Source organism: Panthera onca, chromosome A2 (assembly GCF_046562875.1).
Source record: "Panthera onca isolate mPanOnc1 chromosome A2, mPanOnc1 haplotype 2, whole genome shotgun sequence".
In the NCBI taxonomy this organism is placed as follows: Eukaryota; Metazoa; Chordata; class Mammalia; order Carnivora; family Felidae; genus Panthera; species Panthera onca.
Window position 1 is genome coordinate 126,132,197 of NC_138340.1, and position 19,795 is coordinate 126,151,991.

General features: G+C 35.8%; 1 protein-coding gene across 5 annotated transcripts in view; it reads left to right on the forward strand.

Moving 5' to 3' along the window:
* The window catches only part of SEPTIN7 (septin 7), a 118,727-nt gene that overhangs the window by 79,416 nt on the left and 19,516 nt on the right, over positions 1 to 19,795 (forward strand). For all 5 annotated transcript variants that reach the window (XM_060632883.3, XM_078440589.2, XM_060632880.3 and 2 more), the window contains 6 exons: positions 963 to 1,063; positions 1,888 to 2,022; positions 7,659 to 7,776; positions 13,146 to 13,238; positions 14,574 to 14,670; positions 16,051 to 16,102. In XM_060632883.3, the coding sequence (XP_060488866.1) occupies positions 963 to 1,063; positions 1,888 to 2,022; positions 7,659 to 7,776; positions 13,146 to 13,238; positions 14,574 to 14,670; positions 16,051 to 16,102 (596 nt within the window). The remainder of the gene's footprint in view (positions 1 to 962; positions 1,064 to 1,887; positions 2,023 to 7,658; positions 7,777 to 13,145; positions 13,239 to 14,573; positions 14,671 to 16,050; positions 16,103 to 19,795) is intronic.

Consider the following 19,795-nt stretch of genomic DNA (forward strand, 5'->3'; position numbering starts at 1 on the left):
CCCCTTCACTCCCCCTCTCCCCCACTTGTGTATGTGCATGCTTTCTCTCTCTCTAAAAAGATAAATAAAATTAAATTTAAAAAAATAATAAAAGTGTGCATCAGATGAAAGCCTGTGTTTTTCTGGGGTCATTATTCCCCTTTTCTGTTTAAATCCATGTTTACTTTATCTAGCAGCAGCATATGCCCAAGATGAATGACTTACATGTTCTGATGCAGAGTTTGGGGTTACAGAAAATCTTAGATTGTAGGAGGAATTGTTGTTATTGTTCAAGTCTAATACCCTTTCTCAAATAGAACATTCTTACAAATTGTAAAGAGAACCAAAGATTTTAATCAGAGGTAGTAGGATTTTTTGTTTTTTTTCAGTGCCTGGACCTTTGCTGATCACTTTGGCATAAATGTGAAATATAACATTTGAGAAGAGAGTTGGATCTTAGCCATAACATAAACACAAGTGTAAATAATTATGGCCATACTGAGAAAGATTTGGGAATGTAATAAGTTCACTTGAGTAATTGGTTTGGACCAAACTAGATGGAAATAGTTCAGAAAAGCATTTACTGTAAGTGGTAGATTAGATGTACTTGTTTGGTTAATTGCATTTCATTTCTATGAATTACTGAATCATTTAAGCATATTGTTTATTTGTGTTGTTAGACACACATTAGATCATATAGGCATTGTATGGCTTTAGTGACTATTACTATTTTATCAGTTCCCATTTTCCTTCTTTATGTCAACTATAAGCCATAAACCCACTACTTACATATGTGCCTTTCTTTCAAGTAACCAGGATTTCTCATATCCACAATAATTGATTTTAAAGAAAATGTGGGTAGATTTAGTTTGCAGAAAATTTCCCAGTTGCTTTTGATTAATGCTCATCTCCCTGCTTCTTACCTTGTAGGAAACCACAGGTGTAATATATGGTATTAATATCTGTGCCAATAATTCTTACAGGTGGAACAGTCCAAAGTTTTAATCAAAGAAGGTGGTGTTCAGTTGCTGCTCACAATAGTTGATACCCCAGGATTTGGAGATGCAGTGGATAATAGTAATTGGTAAGAAGGGTTTGTCATCACTGCTTTATATTGATTGCATTTTGGGTATCGGTGGTTAGACTTTTTCTGCTTAAGATTTTTAAACTTCTCATCTTAGCAGAGGTCACTGAACTTTTTAGTGATATGACTTGAGTTCTCACACCAGCTTTGCCACTTACTTGACAATGTTACTTAACTTCTTTGAACTGATTTCCTTTTCTATAAAATGGAGGTAATACCTATCATAGAATTATTTTGAAGACAAATTCTAAAGCAACATGGATACAAGAATTCTCATTATAAGGAAGTTAAAACTTCATTTTCTTCTATAATTTTATCCACTTATTGTATATATTATTTTCTATCCCATCCTAATTTAAATCTGATTTTAAATGTTCCATTTCTCCATAAGTCTTAAGTTAAGAAAACATCCATGGCATTCTATTTAGAAATAGTATATTATAAACAATATTTTTCTTTGTTTTTGAAGTAAATTTCTGTTAACTTTTAAAGCAAATAAGTTCATCATGAAGTTTTTGTATAACTTAATCTTTTAATTTGAAATAAAAACCTATGTACTTAATGCAGATAACATAATTTGGTTGTGTTTTGACGCTAAATAATTAATTTTTTTCCATTTGGAAAGTTCAGAAATAGTGAATCAAGATTTATCCAAGGTAATAACTACCTGTTTTTGAATCAGTATATGTAGAATAATTTGAGATATCTTCCACTGGTTTGATTGGTTTTGCCTATTTAAAAATATTGATTACTGTAGCAGTCCTCAGTTGTACCTTCATATGTAGAATTGCAACTTAATTATTTTATTTATCTGCTTTTTATAGCTGGCAGCCTGTTATTGACTACATTGATAGTAAATTTGAGGACTACCTAAATGCAGAATCTCGAGTGAACAGACGTCAGATGCCTGATAACAGGGTGCAGTGTTGTTTATATTTCATTGCTCCTTCAGGACATGGGTCAGTACCTTGATACTTCTGATAATCTGCTGTTGTTTATTATGACTGAACTTTGGGGATATATTTTAGTTATCCATATCTCTGTGGAGTACATTTAAATATATCAGTTGTAAAATCCCAAATTCTATACAAAAATGGCTTATAAAAAACACGTTGTAAGTCCTAGATAAGTTAATAGTAACCTTCATGCGTAGGCTTTTTTTTTTTTTTTTTAACCTGTTCATAAGGAGCAGTGCTTCCATTATGGTTTAATGTTTCAATGTGGCTAATTTAGCTTCCTTTTGACCACTCTACCACAAATTGAACTACCAAATAAGGGGAAACAGCTATAAAAATTAGCTTACACAAATTTTAAGAAACTTCAAAGATGCAAAGATGTTTTTACTATGAATCTGATAGAAAAGGTTACAAGAAAGGTTAAGTACCAAAGTTCTTAGTGTGCCATTTCTTTCTTCACTAAATTTCTTTGGCTTGTGTTTCACCTTAGCTATCACAATCATATTGTTTAAGTTTCATATCATCAGTGCTACTCTTCTACTTATTAGGAGTTAAGGTGTAAGTGTCTTATATTCATCTGATCTGATTATTTTTGTTAATATGGCTAGCTTGTATTTCTTTTTTTATTGTTTGTACTTCCTCTGTCATCTGAGTAGATATATATGTCACTGTCAACTGCAGATGTTTGTAATTACTCTTCTTCAATCTTTTTCTTTAGATAGAGGACTCTGTATAGCTCAGCCACCTGTCTTCCCTTTTCTGCTTCTTTCTCGATCTTTTTCCTAGAAAGGCTAATAATGCCCATTATCACTATCGTGGTTGAGCAACAAGTCTGAATTATGTAGTTTACCATTTTTGCACTGTCAGATTATAGTGACAAATGTTTCTTTTTTTTATTTCTAATATTCTTCTATAGTGTTCTTTGAGGTTTACATATTGTATAAAATTGATTCATCAACTTAAAAGGCTTAAAAAAAAAATCTCAAAAACATAACACACGGGCACCTGGGTGGTTCAGTCAGTTAAGCATCCAGCTTCGGCTCAGGTCATGATCTCGCGGTTTGTGAGTTCAAGCCCCCATTGAGCTCTGTGCTGCAGCTCAGAGTCTGGAGCCTGCTTCAGATTCTGTGTCTCCCTCTCTCTCTAACCCCTCCCCTGTTCACACTATGTCTCTCTGTCTCTCAAAAATAAATGAGCGTTCAAAAAATTTTTGTAAAAACTAACACCCTGTATAGCCTTTCTTGAGTACTTGCTAACTTCTTCCTGATATATGTATTAATTAATTTATTTTTTATTCATTCTAGTTAACTTGCTAGGGCTTTTTGCTAGAAGACAACAGAGTAAAATCTTAACCTGCAATTTATTTATTTATTTTCATTTTTTTTTTTTTTTTAAATTTTTTTTTTTTTCAACGTTTTTTATTTATTTTTGGGACAGAGAGAGACAGAGCATGAACGGGGGAGGGGCAGAGAGAGAGGGAGACACAGAATCGGAAACAGGCTCCAGGCTCCGAGCCATCAGCCCAGAGCCTGACGCAGGGCTCGAACTCACGGACCGCGAGATCGTGACCTGGCTGAAGTCGGACGCTTAACCGACTGCGCCACCCAGGCGCCCCTATTTTCATTTTTTTAATCTGCAGTTTAGTCAGTAGAAATTTGTCAGTTTATATCCAGTTTTATTATTTTAGATCTTTTGGACTCTCTCCAAGATTTAGTAATTCTCATGAAACCACATTCCTTCTATCTCTGGGGGAAAGTACATTTCTTAAAATTGCATGGGAAATGAGATTTAAAAAAAATTTTTTTTTTTAATGATTCAAACAATGTGTGGCAGCTTTGGGCCATTTCATATTTGTCACAAGGGATGGGAGTTCAAAATTTTTATTTTCTAGGTGTAAAAATGTGCTTTTGAATAGTTTCTCATCTTAACTATTTTTAGACATGGAACAAAGTTTTGCCCATTGATAGGTACTACTGTGTATTAAGTTAAAGAATAAAACACTGAATTTTATGTAGAGAATTCCTGATCTGCTCACTACAGACTAAAATTGTAGGCAGTCTGAGAGATGAATCAGGGCCTTTCTGTCTTATCTGGGTAGTCCTTTTTGGAGAGGTCCTGTTGTGGAGTAATTATAAATCGGTTCAACATTGTATTTTCAGTGTTCCCCACCTCACCCCACCAAGTATCGTCACTAAACGACTGGTAGTTGCTATTAAGTTTAAAAACTGACTTGGAACTTGAATTTTAAAATGGTATTTTTACCCTTTTGAATATTGATTGCCACTTAAAAAAATCAGTTTCATTCAGTGAGTTTTATATGGAAGGTTTTTTTTCCCTAAGAAATATATGTATGTGTATATTAAATATTTGTCATTTGCCCTGTAGTCATTTTATTTATTTTGCTATAGGCTTTGAGGTTAAATAGTTTTCCCCCTCTAATATGGGTTTATCTTCTAGAAATTCTATAAAGGACTTTCCATTGTTTAAAAACAACATTTAAAAACTAAATTTCTTGGAAAAGATGACCTGAAATAAAACTAAATGGACAGAGGAAAAATTTCACCCAGAATGTAATCTACATGTGAACTAAATGTTTTCTGCTGTTGACATTTTGTAAGCTTCTGAAATTTGTATTCTAATTTAAAAGGGCAGAAGGGTTTTATCGGGGCTTTTATAAAGATTTTACCTTTTTTTTTTCTAAAGTTTAATTTTTAAACTGATTTAAATGTTCTTCGTCCTTGTTTTATATTTAAGAAGTTGACTTTACCAATTTCCTTGTCATGGTTGTTTTTTAGTGTCTTTCTCTTTAAAAGTTGAGATTATAAATATTCAGCAAGTGCTGTTTCACTGTTAAGTGTAAAGCCTTGTTAACTTAGATTTTGATTTTAATATTTTGTATTAAATGTTCTTAAGATGTATTAAAATTTCAGAGTAACTGAATTCTTTTGTTTCTGGTTTAAGGAGGTGGTATTCACGATAATTTAAATTTGTTATGAGTATAATCTGGAAAGTGAACCATAAAAATTTATAGATCTGAGATTGATTGGGCCATGGCTTTTATATTTAGTGTTGTGTGTTATGACTGATGAAAAGAAGCAAAATTTAAGATTTTTTGGAGTTGGATAGGTTCTTTCAGTTAGCCTTTGTGAATAAGAATGCTATTTATAGATAATACAGTGTTATTCCAGCAACAGTCTCTTTTCTGTGGTGTTCCCTATTCTCTGAATGCCAGTATCACATTTCAAAGGATTCAGGATAAGGAGAATTAGAATAGAAGGTAGTTGTCTTCTCCGTATCTGCCTTCCTACTTCATAGCCCTGTCTTTCTGTCAGTGTCACTACCACAAAGAGGTATAGTATCGTTTATTACTTGTTAGTAAAAAGGAATACCTCTTTAGTCTCTGGGCCCCTGTTCCTCCCAACTTTATATATTTATAAACACACACACACATGCACGCACGCACACACACACGTGACCTACATGTAACTATAGTACTCTAAGAGAACTCCTAACAAGGACTTTCTCTTTATAATGTTAGTAAAATTCATAATGAAACTAGATCTTTATTCGATTTTTGTCATGGTTTATAGGTTAAGGAATACCAATTTAGAATGATATTTCTAAGCAGAATACTCCCATCATCTTCATTTATTTTTATGGAATATTAATTTTTAATCTGTAGTCTAGATGTGAGGAATTTCTTGGGTTTTCATTTAGAGTTATTTGAAAACATAAAGAAAATCACAGGAACTTACTTTTTTGGTCAACAGATATTTGGACAGCTTCTCAAGTGACACTGTACTGGGTGTTGGAGATACAGATGAATGAGACAAAGGTCTTGCTCTTAAGGATCTTCTAATGAGAAGATGGGGAAAACAAATATACGTAATTGGCAAATTAAGTGTTGTGATCACTTAGAAGATGACTAGGTGTTAGGTTGGAGATGGATTCCCAGAGGAAATGAGAATTGTAAGCCAAGTCCTAAAGGACCTATAGGAATAGGGATTAGGCAAGCCAAGTAGAAAAGGGGATGGGAATGGAGAGTGTTTCAGTCAGAGGCAGTAGCCAATGACCAGTGATCAAAGTATGGTTCTTTCAAGAAATCATGGGTAGTTCAAAAAGGAGAATTACAAGCAGGAGGTGGCAAAAGATGCTACCAGATGCTAAGCGATGAGAACAGCCTGAGAGGCTATGTCTTCACAGGCCTTGTAGGCCATGCTAGCCAAGGAATCTGGCCTTTAGTAAGGTTTTCAGTCAGAGAAATGACTCATTCAGATTTGGAGTTTAGAAAGACCTTTCTGACTGCAGTGTGCATGGTTTGGAGGGAAACCGGATGTATTCTAATATAGTAGCCCATACCAAAGGTCTTCATGGCCTGACCCAAAGTAATATATTTATTTGTTCAGCAGATCTTGGGGAATCTTTGGGAGTGAGAATTAGAGGAGGGAGGAATCCTGGATTTCAGCCAGGAGTAATTGGATGGATTGTAGTACCATTCTCAAAAATAGCACAGAAGAGGAGAGAAAATTTGGGGCTTCAGATGAGCTTTTGATTTCGAGGAGCCTCAATGGGGTGTCTAGGTGGTATTTCCACTGGGTAAATACAAACTGGATCATACAAGTGAGATCGGGGCTGGGTGTGAAGATTTGAGATCTATAGAAGATGTTAGAAGTCACGGTGGTTGATGATAAGCATACAGAATGTAAAGAGAGAAGAGGACCTAGTAGAGTATTCTGAGGAATACAACACTTAAGAGACTAGCTTACAGAGAAGATCCTTAAAAGTACCCTTAGGGAGTAGCTTGTGAGAGGGTAATGTCAAATGCTGCATAATGGGTAAATTTAAAAAATAATAGTGAACACCACAATGTTTAGGAGTTATTGATGCTAATTATATTAGCAGCATGAAAGTATTTCATGACCCCCCCCCCTTTTTTTATTAGTTTTTAAATGTTTACATTTTTGAGAGAGAGAGACAGAGTGTGAGTAGGGGAGGGTCAGAGCAGGAAACACAGAATCTGCAGCAGGCTCCAGGCTCTGAGCTGTAAGCACAGAGCCCATTGGGGGACTCGAACTCAGGAATGGTGAGATCAGACCTGGGCTGAAGTCAGATGCTTAACTGACTGAGCCACCCAAGCGCCCTATTTCGTGACCTTCTTGGAAGTATGACAGCCAAGTGGAGGCAGCAGCCAGATTGCAGTGGGTAAAAAGGGATGATGAAGATGATTCCCTTTTGAGCCTTTTATCTGAGAAATAAAGTTGGAAGCAAGAATGCAATATGGGATTCAAAAAGGACAATCCTTTTTATTGAAAAAAAAACATTTCCCAAATTTTGAGTAGTATGTATAGAGGCTATTTTAGGAAAACCTGTTAGGAGCATTTCTGGTTTTCCTAATTCCTCTGTAGAGCCCAAACCCTATGACCATCGTATTCAAGGGCAGGAGTCAAAGCCTTCTTAACCACTTCAGTGCTTAGTGAGGTCCTGTTCTACCTGGCCTAACTGTTGCTGGCCCAGTACATCATCAGAGAGTGTTTCTGATAAGTAAAGTCGTTCCAGTGTATTTAATTTAGCACTGGGGATGTGAATGATTTCTTCTCACAAATTGATAATTCAGTCATATTAAATATTGTGTCTTTCAGACTTAAACCATTGGACATTGAGTTTATGAAGCGTTTGCATGAAAAAGTGAACATCATTCCACTTATTGCCAAAGCAGACACACTCACTCCAGAGGAGTGCCAACAGTTTAAAAAACAGGTGAGCAAAAGAAGCTTGAACTCTTGAATTTCTCATACCATTCATGTCATTTGCAGTTTTTGTATTTTCAGTATAATGTGTTACAATGTATTCCTCTTGCTACTTTATTATATATTTATTTATACTGTATTAAAAGTAACTATTTAAAATTTCTTGCCTTAGTTTTCTCCGCAAAGCTATTATCCATTATCACAGTGCCCTTATCCTTTGTCGACTTAAATATTTTAGGTGTTTCTGTTACAACCTCCTCCACAACTCTGCTCCACACCCTTTAGGATTATTTTTTTAGACTAAATTTCCAGGAAGAGGATTACTTTTTGGAAGGGTATGATTACTTTATAGTTCTTTTTTTCCCCCATTTTGTCATGGTGCTTTCCCCCCAGTGAAACAGATTTTTTTTTTCATAATGGGTATATTTGTTTCAATGCCTTACCAATGTTGTTGTTTTTAAAGCTTTTTTGGAATTAAGTGGCACTTAATCATTTCTTTAACTTTTAATTTAATTTTCCAGAAGGGATGAACACTTTGTAAAGCAGGGGTTTACTTTTTCCTTAGTGTGTTTGGTTTATTATAACATTTTATGAAATATAGGGTGAATTTCTGGAACTGTGCTCCTATACCAGGAGCCTATTTTTTATTTTAAGCCAAGCTATATTTTTTAAACTGCAGCTACTTTGTATAATACTTAAAAATAGGTCATAGAGTTACTATCTCTTTCTTTAAAGTCCCCTTTGTTTTTTCACTTTTTTCTATATGAATTTTAGAATACCTTGCAACCTGCTACAAAAACAAAAATCTGTTGAGATTTTGTGCTAAATCTGTACACTCTGGGAATGTTTTAGTTCATTTTTATTATATTTGGTATTTCTACTAGAAGTATATGTTTATTTACTTTACATTTATTCACTACCATTTTTATTTTTTAATGTGCTTTTTTCTAAGTTCAAATACTAATTGTTGGTTGTGATCTCTCCTCTTTTATTTGTGATTTTATTTATTTGGGTTTTTTTCCTCTTTTTGATAAGTCTGGCTAGGGTTTTATCAATTTTACTAATTCTTTCAAAGAAACAACTCTTAGTTTTATCGATCTGTTCTATTGTTTTCAGTTTGTTTGTTTGTTTCTCTGTCATTTATTTCTGCTCTGATCTTTATTATTTCCTTTCTTCTGCTGCCTTTAGACTTTATTTGCTGTTCCATTTCTGGCTCCTTTAGATGTAAGATTATGTTGTGTATTTGAGGCTTTTCTTGTTTTTTTGAGGTAGACCTGGATTACAATATACTTCCCTCTTAGGACCGCCCTTGCTGCATCCCAAAGGATTTGTACTATTGGGTTTTCATTTTCTTTTGCTTCCATGTATTTTTTTAAAATTCCTTCTTTAGTTTCCTGGTTAACCCATTTGTTCTTTAGTAGGATGTTCTCTAACCTCTGTGTATTTGTGGTCTTTCCAATTTTTTTTTTTTTTTTTTTTTGGCGGTGGGTAACTTTAAGTTCTATAGCATTGTGGTCTAAAACCACGGATGGTATGATCTCAGTCTTTTTGTACTTGTCGAGGGCTGATTTGTGACTCAGTATGTGATCGGTTCTGGAGAAAGTTCCATGTGTACTCAAAAAGAATGTATAATCTACTGCTTTAGGATGAAATGTTCTGAATATATCTGTTAAGTCCCTCAGTTCCAGTGTGTCATTCAGAGCCATTGTTTCCTTGTTGGTTTTCTGCTTAGATGATCTGTCCATTGTTGTAAGTGGGGTGGTCAAGTCCCCTACTGTTGTTATTATCAATGAGTTCCTTTACATTTGTTATTAATTGATTTATGTATTTGGGTGCTTCCAAGTTGGGGACATGCATATTTATAATTGTTAGATTTCTTCTTGATGGATAGACCCCTTAATTATGGTATAATGCCCTTCCTCATCTCTTGTTACAGTCTTTAGTTTAAAATCTAGTTTACCTGTTATAAAGTATGCTATTCTGGCTTTCTTTTGGCATCAGCATGATAGATGGTTCTTCATCCCTTCACTTTCCTTCTGCGGGTGTCTTTAGGTCTAGAAGGAGTCTCTTGTAGGCAGCATATAGATGGGTCTTGTGTTTGTTTTTGTTTTTTTAATCTATTCTGATACCAGATGTCTTTTGATTGAATCATGTGGTCCATTTACATTCAGAGTGATTATTGATAGATCTGAAAGTAGTGCCATTGTGTTACCTATAAAGTTGGTGTTTCTGGTGATGTTCTCTATTCCTTTCTAGCCATTGTTGCTTTTGGTCTCCCCCCTCCTGCCCCCCCCCCCCCCCCAAAGAGTCCCCTTTAATATTTCCTGCAGGGCTGGTTTAGTGGTCATAAACTGCTTTAGTTTTTGTCTGGGAAACTCTTTATCTCTCCTTCTATTATGAATGACAGCCTTGCTGGATAAAATATTCTTGGTTGCGTATTTTTCCCATTCAGCACGTTGAATATATCATGCCATTCCCTTCTAGCCTGCTAAGTTCCTGTGGACAGATCTGCTGTGAACTTGATCTGTCTTCCCTTGTAGGATAAGGACTTTTTGTTCCCCCTTGCTGCCTTCAGGATTCTTTGTGTATTTTGTTAATTTGACTATGACACATCTTGATGACTATGACACATCTTTTGTTGAATTTAATGGGAGTTCTCTGTGTTTCTTGGGTTTTGATGTCTTTGTCCTTTCCCAGATTAGGGAAGTTTTCAGCTATAATTTGCTCAAATAAACCTTATGCCCCCTTTTATTTCTCTTCTTCTGGGACTCCTGTGATGTTAATAATATTGCACTGTAAGGAGTCACTGAGTTCCCTAAGTCTGCCTTCATGATTTAATACCTTTCCCTTTTCTTTTCAGCTTCATTATTTTCTATAATTTTATTTTACATATCACGGATTTGTTCTCCCTTTTCGTCCATCCTCGTCAATTGCATCCATTTAGTTTTGCATCTCAGTTATAGCATTTTTTATTTTAGCCTGACTAGTTTTTAGTTCTTTTATCTGTGTAGTAAGGGATTCTCTAGTATCTTCTATGCTTTTCTCGAGTCCAGCTAGTATACTTATGATTATTGTTTTAAATTCTGGTTCAGTCATCTTACCTGTATCTTTATTGATTAAATCTCTGGCTGGGACTTTTTCCTCTTTCTTTTGGGGTGAGTTCCTCCATCTTGTCATTTTGTCTAGGTCACTGTTTCTTTTTGTGTGGTTGTTAGGAAAGCCTGTTGTATTCCTGGTCTGAGAGTAATGGCTGTATTATGAAAAGATCCCCCACCAAAAAAGGAAACTGTATCCTATTTCCCCTAGAGCTGAAGCTTTGCAGCATTCTGTGATCAGTAGATTTGGTGCATGCATGGGTTTTGTGCTGGTCTTTTGGGGGAGCGGCCTGCTGCATTGACTCTCAGGCGGATTTGCCATGGTAGAGTTGCCATCCAGGGCACAGGGGAACAGGGTTTGGTGTAAGCGGCTGTTTTTCTCAATGAAGTTGTCAGTGTTGATGGGGGGGTGTGGTGGAGAATGGTGTTGCCCCACTCTCCATCCCTAGGGCTGGGAATCTTGCACCTGCCACTCCTCAGGAAGCCCTCACAGAAGAGCAAACGGTCATCCTTACTGTTTCCCCAGCTTCTGTCAGATCCCTGCCTTCATCCTGTTTTGAGTCTAAGCCATTTGCCTGCCAGGCAGCATAGCACTCGTGTGTTTTATCTCAGGTGCAAGGCTTGGTTTCAAAATTAAAATCCTAGAGATTTGCCTGGCATCGACCTGCACAGATCCTCTTGGGGAGGGTCTTGCCATTCTGTGGCTGGTGTCAGATTATCCCAGAAAATGGTTGTGGGACCACGCACTCTCTTGGAGTTTATGGAGAACTTTTTTAGAATGAGTTATTGGAGTGGCACCTGAGTGGCTCAGTCAGTTAAGTGTCCGGACTTAAGCTCAGGTCATGATCTCACGGTTTGTGGATTCAGGCCCCAAGTTGGGCTCTGTGCTGACAGCTCAAAGCCTGGATCCTGCTTCAGATTCTGTGTCTCCTTCTCTCTCTGCTCATCTCCCTTTCATGCTCTGTTTCTCTCTCTCAAAAATTAATAAACATTAAACAATTTAAAAAAAAGAATGAGTTATTGGACTGTATCTTTACCAATTATTTTTGTAAATTAAGGTGGAGATTTGGAATCTTTAATATGTAACCACTGCTTTTTTTTTTTTTTTTTTTTTTTTTTTTTTTTTTTTTTGAGAGAGAACAAGCAAGCAGGGGAGGGACAGGGGGAGAGAGAAAGAGACTATGAGTGAGAATCTTAAGTAGACTCTGCACCTAACACAGAGCCCGATGTGGAGCTTGATCTTACAACTGTGAGATAAGGACCTGAGCTGAAATCAAGAGTTGGTCACTTAACTGACTGAGCCACCCAGGCACCCCAAGAACCACTGCTCTTAGAGCTGGCCCCTAGTATTTCGTTTTTTCTCTTAGCCATGTATTTGACACTTCATTTATTCTCATGTTTTTCTCTGTGGCATTTTGCCTCTACCTACTTTAGTAACCATGTAACATATTTTGTTTAGAGTGCCTTTATGCTGCTGGGGATCCCTACAAGTGATAGTAGTGCTGAAATACCAGTAAAGGCAAGGACCTAGTTCTAGGTATATTGACCATCAGTTTATTATGAGTTTGAATAGGGTAGGTAGTTGAACATTATTTGGTTATCTGTGATTTGTTTAAAATTTGGAGTGATGTGGGAAAAGATAATTTAGTTTGAAGTAGGTCATTTCTGATGTTAATAAGTTGTCTTTGCATTCTCTTTATTAACTTGCTGGCTTCTTAGCTTGTGGGGCATGTTTTCTCCTTGTGTACTTGCTTCATTTTATATCTGTTGCTCCTTGGTTTTGTGTACACAAATGTACACGCAAGGATATTTTCTGATCAGTGTGCAAATTTTTTCTCCTGGAGCCAGTGCTGTACTTAGTTCACTTACTAATTTTACTAAAATTTTAGGTGAGTTTAAGTTATGTTGATTCATCTGAATAAAATAGTTGGTGAGAGTTCTATTTAGAGAAAGAATCTCAGTCATTGTGAGTAAATGATGTAAAACCATTATATAGAAATCAACTAGAGAAAGCCCTTTCTGGAATCTTAAATCATTTTTAGATCTCTTTTGGTATTATAACCATTAACTTATTAAGTAATTGGATTTTGGAGAATGGTATTTATATATGAACTTAATAGTTTTTAAAAAAAAGATCAGTATAGTACTTTGATTTTAGATTATAGTTTTGCATCATTGAAAAATAGTAAAGGAATTAGAGCTGAGGAATCAGGAATTTTAAAAGAATATAATACGAATAAAGCTAATGTACTAATTATGTGTGGTGTTCTTTTGCTCATTTTAGATAATGAAAGAAATCCAAGAACATAAAATTAAAATATATGAATTTCCAGAAACAGATGATGAAGAAGAAAATAAGCTTGTTAAAAAGATAAAGGTAGGTTTATTCACATACATATACTAAAATGTTTCAGGCCTTAAAGCCATTGAAATATTCACTGAAAAGATAAAAAAAAATCAGTGTTCTTAAGTAGCTGGCTTACAAAATGAATAGGGAGATTATTCAGTCTTGAATTCAACTTTGCAATTAACTTTGTTGAATAGAGAGATGAATAGCATAATCTCTGTCTTATAATCTGTCTTCAGTTTTCAGTTAACTGGTTTCATATTGTGTAATTTTCCTCCTTAAAAAATATGTAATGAGAATGGAGAGGACTTGTTCCTAAGCACTGTTTTTGTATAGTCTTTGTTTAAGAGCCAGACAAAAATATGGGGTTTTTTTGGTCTTTTATAAAAAACAACCAAAACCTATACCAACATAATTTTCTGTATTTTTATTTATTTATTTATTTATTTTTAAATGTCTATTTATTTATTTTTGAGAGGGAAAGAGCTTGAGCAGAGGAGGGGCAGAGAGAAGAGGGAAACACAGAATCTGAAGCAGGCTCCAGGCTCTGAGCTATCAGCACCAAGTCCTATGTGGGGCTTGAACTCACAGATCATGAGATCATGACCTGAACTGAAGTCAGATGCTTACCTGACTGGGCCACTCAGGTGCCCCTGTATTTTTAATTTATAGTCATTTCCTAAGTACTAGTCTAGACCTAAAAGTGATGTATTAATTAATGGCATTATATAAGCAAATAATTACCTTGGAATAATGAAATACATGTACCTGACCAATGAAGAGTTTCTGAGGTTTTATAAAGTAGTCATATATTTTATATATTATTAAATATTTTTGGAAGCTACAAGAATTTTGAAAGATTGTACTCTGAGTTAAGTGTGGATAAATACAAATCCAGAACCCCAGATCTGGACTGTCAAAGGTAGAGTTTAGCATGTATGATATTCCGTGCTTCCAGGGCTGTTAGAGTTGGTTTGTGATAGATGAGCATGCTAGTTACAAGCCTCATGTTTTCCCTCTAACTGCTAATACACTTTTTATTTCCTTTGAATTTTTTTCAATATGGGACAGCTTCTTTGGGGGATGACTTTTTAACATAATTTGATGAGTGGAGTATATATGCCTTAGGATTTTTAAAGTTTCAGAGAAAATATAATTTTATTCATTGTTTATTTATATTGGTGAGAATCCATGTAATGACAGTTTACTGAATAGTAATCGAATGCCTTATAAAAATGAATACAGAAACTGTCAAGGTAATTTTTTTTTTTTTTTTGGTAATGTGTTGAGTAATATAAACTTCTTTATTCTTAAATTTGTGAGGACTACAGAGATACATTTGAACAAGAATACTTTGTTTTATAGGACCGTTTACCTCTTGCTGTGGTAGGTAGTAATACTATCATTGAAGTTAATGGCAAAAGGGTCAGAGGAAGGCAGTATCCTTGGGGTGTTGCTGAAGGTAAGGTTTTCTTCAATGAATGACTTTCTATAAGATTTAACAGTGTGATCAAATATTTGTATTTCACATTGACATATTCTAGATTTTCAAAGATAGTTCTGAATTCAGTTTCATTTAGCCTCATTTGCTCATAAGTACATTCTAGTTTCTCAGACTCTGTACATTGTCAGGTCAGGCAAGCACGCGCTAAATCCTAATTGTAATACTCTCCAGGTCACTCATCGGTGCCCCACTCTCCCACCTCCATCCCATCATTAACTCTACTCCTGTTTTCTTGTTTGAAAACATACTTAAAGTGTAAGAATTCTTTACTGTTTGAAAACAGTTTCAGAGAAAAGGACTCACTTTTATCTGAGTCTCAGATGGGTCTGGGACCTTCAGGAATGATTGAGAACAACTTTTCACTTCAAACTGAATGAAAACATTCATAATATTCTTTCTCGGGATAAAAATCAACTTTTTTTGGCATCACATTTTTAGGATAAAAAAAATTTCTTTGTTAAGAGATACTCTACTAATTTTGCAGAGAGTTTTAAATACTAATAAAATCTTAGTTTATAGCATCAAATTTCAGAAGTCTTCTTGGCAATAGACATGTTTCCCCAGATTTGTGTTTGTTATATTGGTTTAACCTAATATCTAGTCTTCTGTGTTTTAGTAACTTGGAACTAAGATTGAGTCATGATTATTTTTATACTTGTTAGTATTAGTTTGAAAAATTCTGTAATTTTTTGGTTCTTGTTCTAAGTTATTGTCCTTATCAGCAGCTTTCCCTATCAGTGAGGCTATACTTGTTCCCACCTCTGTGTCATCCTCAGGTAACTTTCAGTTGCTGAGCTGAGGCTTTAGAACTTATACAGTCCTTAGAAATGTGTGCTAAAGAATTTATTTCTCTAGTTTTAGTCCCCTCTTTACCACCAGAATGTTATTATTAGTGATACAGTTCTTTAAAATAAAGAACCTTAAAGTTACTGACTCACATTTTTATTTTGGCTACTAAGGTCATTCCCCCTCACCCTAGTACTAAACTTTTAAAATACATTTTATTATAGAACAAATATATTCTGTTTACAAATGGATACATTATGTCCCCTTTCAAAATTTCAAAATTTTTTTTTCTGTAGAGCTCATTTACTAGGTTTGTATATTTTATCATTTAAGATTAAACTACACTAAATACTATTAGAGTACACTTGTCTGGCATGCCCTTAAATTAAGTACTATGTTATAGTGTTAAAACTTGAATGAAAAATTGATCTAAAGAAAAGTAATGAAAAATTAATGAAATGTTGCATATTCTCTCATTGTTACCTCCAGCATTTTGTGAAATTTCCTTTGAAAATATTGGGCTTAGTGTGTTGTTTCTTTTTTTTTATATAGTTGAAAATGGTGAACATTGTGATTTCACAATTCTAAGAAATATGTTGATAAGGTAAGTTTGAGCAATGATTAAATTATGTAAGTTTTTTTCTTTCTCAAAATAAAGTTAGAATTAGATTTATTTTTGTCTTCTATAGGTATAGCTGATTTGTTTATTATTTTTTTTAAATGTTTTTTATTTATTTTGGAGAGAGAGATGGCATGCAACTGGGGTAAGGGTAGAGAGAGAAGGAGATACAGAATCTGAAGCCTGCTTCAGAGCTGTCATGCACAGAGCCCTACACGGGGTTCAAACTCGTGAACTGCGAGATCATGACCTGAGCCGAAGTTGGACGCTTAACCGACCGAGCCACCCAGGCACCCCTATTTTATTTTCGTTTTTTAAAATATAGCTAACTTAAATCGGTATCTTCATTCTAGCACTCAAGTAAGCACTGCTTGGAGACAACTTGGATTATTTTGCCAGGTTTTAAAGCTGTTGGCAAAAATACAAAATAAGCTGTGTCACTAGCAATCTGTGGGAAAATGAGTCTCTTTTTTTGTTATACTTCATGTTGAGATGGAAGATGGAAAGGAAAAGGCTTTTGCTCTTTTATGTGAAAAGCTTGGGATACCTGGAAGGGAAGGCTAGGCTTTGAGTTAAAAACTAGATTTTGAATGTTAAACGGTATCCAGCCTGGTGAGTGGGGTGTTTTTGGTACTAGGACACAGTGAACAGAACTGATCTTCCTCCCAGGCGAGAAAACATTACTCCTAAATTGTACCTTGTGCAGCTGATGAAAGAGAAGGAAAGCCTATGAGAGCAGGACATTGAACTAATCCTGATTAGAAGACTGGACTTGATGGGGCGCCTGGGTGGCTCAGTCGGTTAAGCGGCCGACTTCAGCTCAGGTCACGATCTCGCGGTCCGTGAGTTCGAGCCCCGCGTCGGGCTCTGTGCTGACCGCTCAAGCCTGGAGCCTGTTTCAGATTCTGTGTCTCCCTCTCTCTCTGACCCTCTGTCTCAAAAATAAATAAACGTTAAAAAAAAAAAAAAGACTGGGACTTGAAACCATGAAGAAAAAGTTGAATAGAAGAGACATTAGTGGGCAAGAAACAGAAAGGGCATCAAAAGAAACCTCAGTGTTTTCATGTTGAGATAAATTCTTTCCTCTTGCCACCTCACACCCTTTCCCCACTTCTCTGCACCCCCATCGTGCTTACTTCTCCAGGCCCTCACCACATACTCTTTTCAACCTCCATTTTGGATAGCCATCTAAAGTTGAGGTTTATTTATTTTCATACTATCATGCAGTTTCCTAATGCACAGGAGTATCCTTATCTATTTAGAAGTATTAACTTGCATATTGTTGGTCATCAGAAGTCATGGAACAGTAAAGTTATTCTTACAAGTCAGGAGGGAAGTTTAAGTGAGTCAAACTGCTACCTCCAGAAGTATACTAAATATCACAGTGAATTTTGAGATCAAAGAGATTGCTATGTAGTTAGTCTTTCTTAAAGGAGCTTATGACCAGGTGCTTTAGGTAGGAAGTGGAGGATAGGGTTGATTCAGTTGTTGGGGTTGCCAGGCCTCACACAGTGGGAGAAGAACAGATGCATGTGAGAGGGGGCCCATCTGTCTCACTTTTGAGAATATACCGTTTCAGTTTCTATCATGAACTATTCCCTTTCTCTTCCTTTCTTAAGGTGTGACTTCAAAAGAATTAATAATATAATTGCTTATAACAGTATATATGTAGGGAATTTTTTTTAACTTTATTTATTTATTTTGAGAGAGAGCACATGCAAGCATGCATGAACAGAGGAGGGGCAGAGAGAGAGGGAGAGAGGATTCTAAGCAGGCTCCATGCTGTCAGTGTGGATCCCGCTGTGGGGCTTGATCTCACGAACTGTGTGACATGACCTGGGCCAAAATCATCAAGAGTCAGTCTCTTAACCAACTGAGCCTCCAAACACCCCAGGAATGTTTTATAAATATTAATTGCCAGTCCATTCTCTCTGATTTTATTCTTTCCCCCAATTTTAAATCTCTGCAGCTTGCCCCGTGTTTGACACAGTGGTATTCTATAACTTTGTCTTGTGTATTTTTATTTTTATTTATCTTATTATTTTTAAAAATTCTTTTGATATTTATTTATTTTTGAGAGAGAGAGAGAGACAGAGTGAGAGCAGGGGAGGGGCAGAAAGAGAGGGAGACACAGAATCTGAAGCAGGCTCTGGGCTCCAAGCTGTCAGCACAGAGCCCAGTGCAGGGCTCGATCTCACGAACCGTAAGATCATGACCAGAGCCGAAGTTGGATGCTTAACCGACTGAGCCACTCAGGCGCGCCCCGGTCTTGTGTATTTTTTTTTTAAATGTTTATTTATTTTTGAGAGACAGAGCATGAGCGGGGGAGAGGCAGAGAGAGAGAGGGAGAACGGAATCCGAAGCAGGCTCCAGGCTCTGAGCTGTCAGCACAGAGCCCGATGTGTGATTCGAACCCACATACTGTGAGGTCATGACCTGATCCGAAGTCGGATGCTTAACCAACTGAGCCATCCAGGAGCCCGTCTTGTGTATTTTTAAATATGCAATCAATAATTGACTGCAAAACTAAAATACTGTGGAGGGGAAGGCTAATTACTGAGCTCGAAGCCAGACTTTGAACATTTGAAGGTACATAGCCTGGCAGCTGGTGAGTGGGACTCACTAGGATAAAAGTATTGCAGAACAAACGGACCATTCCTGCAGGAAGATTGAGCATAGGAAAGCTGCAAGACAGTCATACAAGTATGAAAATATAAAAGATTCTGAAGTTACATAATATAAAGCAGATATGTGTTGTAAAATGATTACTTAGATGGATTAAAATAATTTAGAGTAAGTGTATATTTCATGGAGTGGGTCAGATACAAAAGGATTCATAGAAATAGATGTCTTAACATCGATTAGAATAAATACAGTCATTCACTGATGCTTATTTGTAAGATTGGGAGTGGTCCTGTTTAATATTTTTATCATTGAGTATGGCGAAGACGTTGATTTCAGTTCCTTGAGGTAGATGGTTAGGTGATTTTACTTAATGAGAAGCTCATTTATTTGTTCAATATGCTGCAGCACATTTGTTTTTCTTCCTAAAGCATAAATGTTTACTTACGCTAGATGGTTTTACTTTACTTTTTATCACAATTTTTCATTTGCAGTTTTTACATTTAAGTGTGTAAAACATCCTTGAAAAGGAGAGTATTACAGTTTGAAAATGAGACGCTTAAGAATATTTTGATTTATTACTTTTTCTTGTAGGTTTGTAGTAGAGGTGAGAAAGATTTTTATTTAATGTAGCTCATGTCTTGTAAGGCACCTAGTAGATATTTAATGGGTACTTAAAGCAAGGAAATCTCATCACCACCAGTATTCCAGAGGTCTATAAATTCCAAGTAATTGCAATCTTGCAGGTTAAAGTTAGGAATAGTGGTTGCTTCTAAGAAAGACCCAAGTTCAAAGAAGTGTCATTTTGCTAATTAAGAGAACTGGCTGTTGTTGTAGGCAAACCAAAGAAGGCAATGGAAAGGAGACAAACTTGATAATGGATATTTTCAGAGTGTGGTGATGGACAGTGCAGAAATTAAATAGAGAAAGAAAACAAAAGGAGAGAAAAGAGGGCCATGATACCAGCAGTGAGAAATGGAAAAAGATGATTAAGTTCCTGAAACTGGAGAAAACTTATTGCTAATTATTGATTTTAAGAGTGGAGGAATGAGTTGA